General features: G+C 52.4%; 1 protein-coding gene across 1 annotated transcript in view; it reads right to left on the reverse strand.

The window, feature by feature from the left end:
- The window catches only part of AQR (aquarius intron-binding spliceosomal factor), a 110168-nt gene extending 107232 nt beyond the window's left edge, over positions 1-2936 (reverse strand). Inside the window, exons 1-2 of the mRNA XM_019518940.1 lie at positions 2707-2936; positions 2560-2616 (exon numbers count right to left, since the gene is read on the reverse strand). Coding sequence (XP_019374485.1) covers positions 2560-2616; positions 2707-2805 — 156 coding nt within the window. The 5' untranslated portion in view covers positions 2806-2936. The remainder of the gene's footprint in view (positions 1-2559; positions 2617-2706) is intronic.
- Positions 2937-6346: the final 3410 nt, after the last annotated feature.

Genomic DNA, 6346 nt, shown 5'->3' on the forward strand with positions numbered 1-6346 from the left:
ACCAATGTAGCAGTGCATCTCTAACTCATAAGAAAGTCAGATGATAGGCTGGAGTGAGGCTGACTCTGAAAGAGGTGCTGAACGTCAACAACCCACAGGTGAGTAAGTTAGGCCTACCTAAGCTTTTAAGGAACACAGACAGGTATTCAGGTCATTTTTAACTATTAAAAACCTTGCTTGTAGCACTTTGCTCCTACTGTTGACATTAAGCAATACTCTGTGTTTTGGGTTACTTTATTAACCATTAGTTATACCTCCTGAAGTGTAAATTTGCAAGCAGCCAAAACTCATCAAATCTGGGAGACAGTATACAATAGTTTAATAGTTGGTAGGGTCGGAAGGGACCTGAGCAGATCATCCAACCCCTTGCCGTGGCAGGAAAGAGTACTGGGGTCAAATGACCCCAGCAAGATGTTCATCCAGCCTTCTCTTAAAGACCCACGAGGTAGGAGCCTACACCACTTCTCTTGGAAGTTGGTTCCAGATCCTAGCTGCCCCGACAGTTAAGTAGCACCTCCTGATATCTAGCCTGAATCTACCCTCTGCCAGCTTGTGACCATTATTTCTTATCACTCCTGGTAGTGCTTGGGGGAACAGGGACTCCCCCAATGCCTGCTGGTCCCCCCTGACTAGCTTGTAAATGGCCACTAGATCCCCCCTCAGCCTTCTCTTGTGGAGGCTGAACAGGTTCAGGTCCTATAGCCTCTCCTCGTAGGGCCTGCCCTGATGCCCCCTGATCATGCGGGTGGCCCTCTTCTGAACCCTCTCCATGTTGTCCACATCCCCCCTGAAGTGCGGCGCCCAGAACTGGATGCAGTAGTCCAACTGCAGCCTGACCAGTGTTGCACAGAGGGGGAGGATCACCTCCTTGGACCTGCTTGAGATGCATCTGTGGATGCAAGACAAGGTACAGTTGGCCTTCCTGACCGCATCTCCACGCTGTCGGCCCATGTTCATTTTGGCATCAATAATGACTCCAAGATCCTTTTCTGCCTCTGCACGGACAAGAAGGGAGTTCCCCAGCCTGCAGGTATGCTGCTGGTTCTTCCTCCCCAGGTGCATCACCTTGCACTTGTCAGTGTTGAAACCCATCCTGTTCTCATCCGCCCACCCTTGTAACCTGTTTAGGTCTGATTGCAACCTATTCCTCCCTTCTAGCATGCCCACTTCTCCCCACATCTTAGTGTCATCTGCAAATTTGAACACGGTTCTGTGCCCAGGTTTAAAGTGGAAGGAGAAGGAAGCCTGGACCCCAATGCAGGTAAGACACCTCTGCACCTTAAAAGGCTTCAATTTAGAAGAAAAATGTACATATAACTGGCTCTGTGAACCCTAAGTCTCTTTTAACAGTACCTTCAGGTAACATGACAGAACTTCTCTGTGCAGACTTCTACATTTCGAATGTTCATTCATTTGTACAGGTTGTATAGCTAAACCCTCACAGTCTATACTACCTGAAACGGTGCTCTGACACATCCCAAGACCTAAAACGTGACAGGCTCTTCTTCTCTACCATTACAGCAGACAGAGAGTGCTACATAAATATCAGTTCCAATTGATTTACAGTTCAGATGGAGTCCTATTTTCTGTCGACAAGTCCTTTGTATTCCAAACTAGTCCAAAATATAAGGCTTTTTGTTGTTTTGCTGGGGTTTTTTGGCGGTGGGGGGACAGAAAGAAAAGGAAGGGTTTGGATGCTCCACTACAGGAGTGTCAGACATCCAGACCAGACACACAGACCAGCCATAAGTGAGGTAAGTGCCAGAGCCAGCACACAGCATTGGTTTTGCAAGAGCAGCTGATATAGCACGTGTCCTGGACCAACCCTGTGCACTGTGTGTAGTGTGCTCTGGCACCAGTCTGAGGCACATGTGCAGACCTGGTATGAGATGCCTGCACTGGACTAGCCCTGCAAACTGGCTCCAAAGCAGGAAAATACTGATCCTGACAGGCCCTAGAACCACTGTGCAGGGTCAGTCTGGCAGGGTGCCACATTTAGTGTGCACACAGACCAGCTCCCTGGGCTGCATGCAACGTGTGCATCAGGTCCCGCCCCGTACAACACGTACGGCACATCCTGGTCCATGGACACAAGGCACACAAGGGTGGCACGGCGCACACATGGGGCCCACACTGGACCAGCCCTCCATGCTGGCTCTGGACTACATGGGGGTTCTGCAGCCCGATCCAGCCCTGGAGTGAGACCACAGCAGGGCCAGCCTGGTGCAGGTGCCACATGCTGTGCCAGGGCTGGGATCAGACCCTAGAGCTCCATGGAGTGGGTCCAGCCTGTGGGCTCCCTCCAACACATGTGCTTTACACTTGTTTCTACAAACACCAAAAGCTGCAGTTAGCTTTGCACTCTGACACCTGGCGACATGGGGCTCCCACAATTGGCCACACGCCTTTATTCTTAAGTGGGGGGGAAAGAAGAGACAGAAATAGAACCAAGCATGGGGCAAGGCGCCAGGCCGGCTCCCTGGCGCTCCTGACACAGCTGGTTACAACCGTACTGCTGGGGCGATGCAGTGCTGCCCTGGTGCTGTGCGCAGTGCTCACCTTGGCATCGAAGGACAGCCTCTTTTGCACGTGCGGGGCCCAGTACCGGTGCGCCAGCTGCAAGGGAAAGAGGCACACCCCGCTGAGGCAGCGCCGCGGGCCACGCGCCCTACGGCCCAGCCCCAGCCGCTCCCCCCTAACCCCAACCTGCGTGACGAACTCGGCGTTGATCTGGGACACGGTGGGAGCCACGATCTTCTTGGGTGGGACCGAGGCGGCCGCCGCCACCGCTGCCGCCGCCGCCATGGTGCGTCACCCGCTCCGCTGCGGCCGCCGGACTGCCGGGAGGGTCCCCTCGCCCCGCCGGACTTGGCTGCTCCCGGCTGATGGTCTCGCCCACTCACTCAGATGCAGCACGCTCGCCCGCACCCCGACGCCCGGCGACGCTATGCACAGGCCGCCGGAAGTCGGCGAGACGGAAAAGCGGAAGTGGAATTAGCAACTGGGGCATTGAGTCTCTAGGGCTGCACTCTGCAACACTTCCGGGTCATAGAGCTAACAGTCGGGATACCAGAGCGGTGGTGAGCGGGACGGCGGGCGGCGCCATCTGCTGCCCATGCCGCGGAACTGCAGTTAGTGCGCGGGTGGGCGCGGCCTCTAGCTGGTGTCGCGGGGGAGGGGACTGGGCAGCAGGAGAGAAGAACGCGGCTGCGGCAGGCACCTCGTCAAGACTATGCACTGAGGCCGCTACTGCATTTTCCTGCTAGTCTAAAAAGCAGTCGGCAGCGGGAGCGTGGCTCCGGCCGGGGCAGGCTCCAGTTTTGGGGGGTGACCCCGGGATCAACCCTTCCCCTCCCCCCAGTGCTACGAGGTGGCAGCGCGAGGAAGGCCCCGATGTGCAGCAGTGAGGTGCCGCAGAGCAGTGCTGGATTATGGCATGCTGAGGCCCTAAACTGTGTCCAGTTTAAGAGGCTGCATATGATAAAAGTAATCTACGAAAACAGATTTTCATGACATTTTAAGATGAATTATTATTTCTGCACAAATGTATAGACTCCCTATGAATAACAACTGTGGAGCCGTATATATGTATATCTTTGTCGTATTAGAATGAAAATGTCCAGGGTTTTTGTGTTACTCAACTCAGAGGCACCTCATTTGTGAGTCCCTAAACTGTAGCTTCAGCTTCAGTCCAGCAGTGCCACAGATGGGTCTGCGGTGCCACATACTGCAGGACCGCAGTCATCTGGATGCAACCCTTAATGTCAAGGGGAAAATGGTTTATCCTGAGACAAGTTTGAGGCTGTTTGTCACCTGAGATTCTTTAGTTAACACTTGATCAAGTACCTACACTGCGCTGCCGTCCCTACTGCTGTTGCTGCAGTGTAGATAAGGTTAGGGTGCAGATGCGTGAGACATTTGCTGCAGACTGATCTACACAGCGTGCCACGGTAAAGTTGCCTCACAGAAAGCATGGAGTAACTCAGGCAGGAGTGAGCAAAATACGGCCTGCAGCCAGTCTGGTCAGCTGACATATTGTCCACCCACAACCGGTCCCTTGGTCCCACCCAGCCCAGGCACAGGGGGCAGCCCTGCGCTGTCACCACCGGAAGATCCCGAACCAGGCCTTGGACACAGCTCCCTGCCCACCTGCAGCCCCATGCTGTCTGCCTGGCCACATACCCTACCCACACGAGTCCTGGCCGGTATGGACACCCCAGGATCACTGGGTGGTGACAGCATAGGGTTGGGATCTGGGACAGGGCCACATTTTGTTCGCTGCATGTCCCTGCCTGCAAAACGGGCGCCCATCATGGGAGCGTGTGGGCAGCAGTTCACTGCTTTGCCCTGGGTCCTGCCCCCACAGTATCATCACCATGTAGGGTAATCCCAGTTTTGGTGGGCCATTGTGCAGGGGCAGAGCGGGGTGCTGACCTGGCCTGCAACTGTTCACCAAAACTCCCTTTGTGGCCCACAGGGCCAAATAATTGCCCACCCCTGCTGTAGAAGTTGTTCTAGTAATAAAAGATGTTTTCCCCTGAGATTAAATCCACTTTATTGTAGTTTGAACCTGTTGCTTTGTGTCCTGTTCTCTACAGCAAGGCAGAACAGTTGTTTCCTCTCTTCACTATGGCTGTCTTTCAAGTCTTCCCCTTAATCTCCTGTTTTTCCTTCCAAACTAAATATTTAGTTTTAGTTTTAGTTTAGTTGTTAGCTGTTTAGTTTTCTCAACCTTTCCTTGTACATTTTGCATTCTAACCTGCTTACCATCTTTGTTGTTCATCTCCAGATCTTTTCCAGTTTCTCTAGGTCCTGCCTAAAATATAGAGCCCAGAACTGCACACTGTACCCCAGCTGAATGCAAGCCAGGTTCCAGGCTGAAGTCAAGTAAATAAACCCCGAGTCACTTGACTGGTGTTGTTCTAGTGCCTGCTCTGGAGAGCCAGGTTGGGAGAGCTGCTTCTTACTCTTTTGAGTGGTGTCCATTCTGTAATTAGCTCAATCATACACCTCTTCTCCCTATGCCATCAGAGTTCAAGAAGCCTATATCTAATTTAAGTTGAGATGTAATGATATGTTTTGTGGCTAGAAGACATAGTGCAAAACTGATGTGTCTGAGTAGTACCTTGCAATAAACCTTACTTACAATCCTCTCTAATGACCAGGAATCCAAGTTTTCCATTTCCTATAGAATAATATGGATTTTCCTCTTTGACACAGAAAAACAGGCCCTAACCCCTTTGATGCAGGAAACCATAGGTTTCCCCTTGCAGGCTGGCAGTGTTCCAGCTTCAAGGAGTTGTTTGGGGTGGTGGGAGCAGCCCTGACAGCTGGATACAGGTAAGTCTATAGAGGGTGAGGGTGGAGGACCAGGGACTGTCTGGGGGGTTATGTTGGGGGGGGTTGTGATGGGGTGTGAAGGGTGTGTGTGCATGTGGGAGTCTGTGCCTGCAAGTGTCTGCCAGCAGTGGGGGAAGGAGTCTGGCTCCCAAAGGCTACAGCATAGTGTGAGCCAGTGCTTGGTGTTGCTGATGAATCCAGTTCAGACTGGAAGTGTGGCTCTGGCCTGGGCCATGCTGTAGGCAGCAGTGGAGCAAGTCCAACCCAAGCGCAGGCTGGTGGGAAGAGGAGGGCAACACCACTGGCAACACTTTGCCCTGGCCTGGGGCTTCCACACTACACCAGGCAGTCTTGCCATGGTCCCCCCACCCAGGCAGCACAAGCACCAACCCCAGCAGCCTGGCCATGTAGCTCCTCACCACCCCCAAAGGGACCCACCTCTGGCCCTTTCCCCCACTGTAGTCCTGTGAGTCCACATGGGGCCAGGTGGGGGCCCCCTCTGGCTGAAGTGGGTAGAAAGCTGTGGGTCAGGAGTTAGGGGCACTGGCAGGGGCAGGGGGCTGCATGTCAGGAATGAAGGGCACTAGCAAAGCTGGTGGAGCTGTGGCTTGGGAGTGAGGGGCAGGAGAAGGGCACTAGCATATATGGGCTGCTTAATGCCACAAAGCAGCAGGGCAGACAGTCACAGCTAGATCTGCATCCTGGTGAGTGAAGGGGAGTAGGGGGAGCTCTGATTTTCTATGAAAAAAACCCAAAATCAAATACCAAAATATATAGGTATTTAGAATGTATTTTATCATAAAGATTGAGGCACTGGTAGGCTTCCAAATTGCCTTAAAATTGTAAATATATAAAACATTTTGTTCAACGAATACATACATACATACATATAGTGGTGTTTCATTTTAGTAGTAAAAAATGCAGATTTGGGGCTTTTTAGTTATAGAATTTGGTGATTTTTTTTTAAACCAGAGGATTTGTGATTTTAAAACAGAGAAAACCAGGA

Source organism: Gavialis gangeticus, unplaced genomic scaffold (genome assembly GCF_001723915.1).
Source record: "Gavialis gangeticus isolate Ggan-Ray unplaced genomic scaffold, GavGan_comp1, whole genome shotgun sequence".
NCBI classification, from domain to species: Eukaryota; Metazoa; Chordata; order Crocodylia; family Gavialidae; genus Gavialis; species Gavialis gangeticus.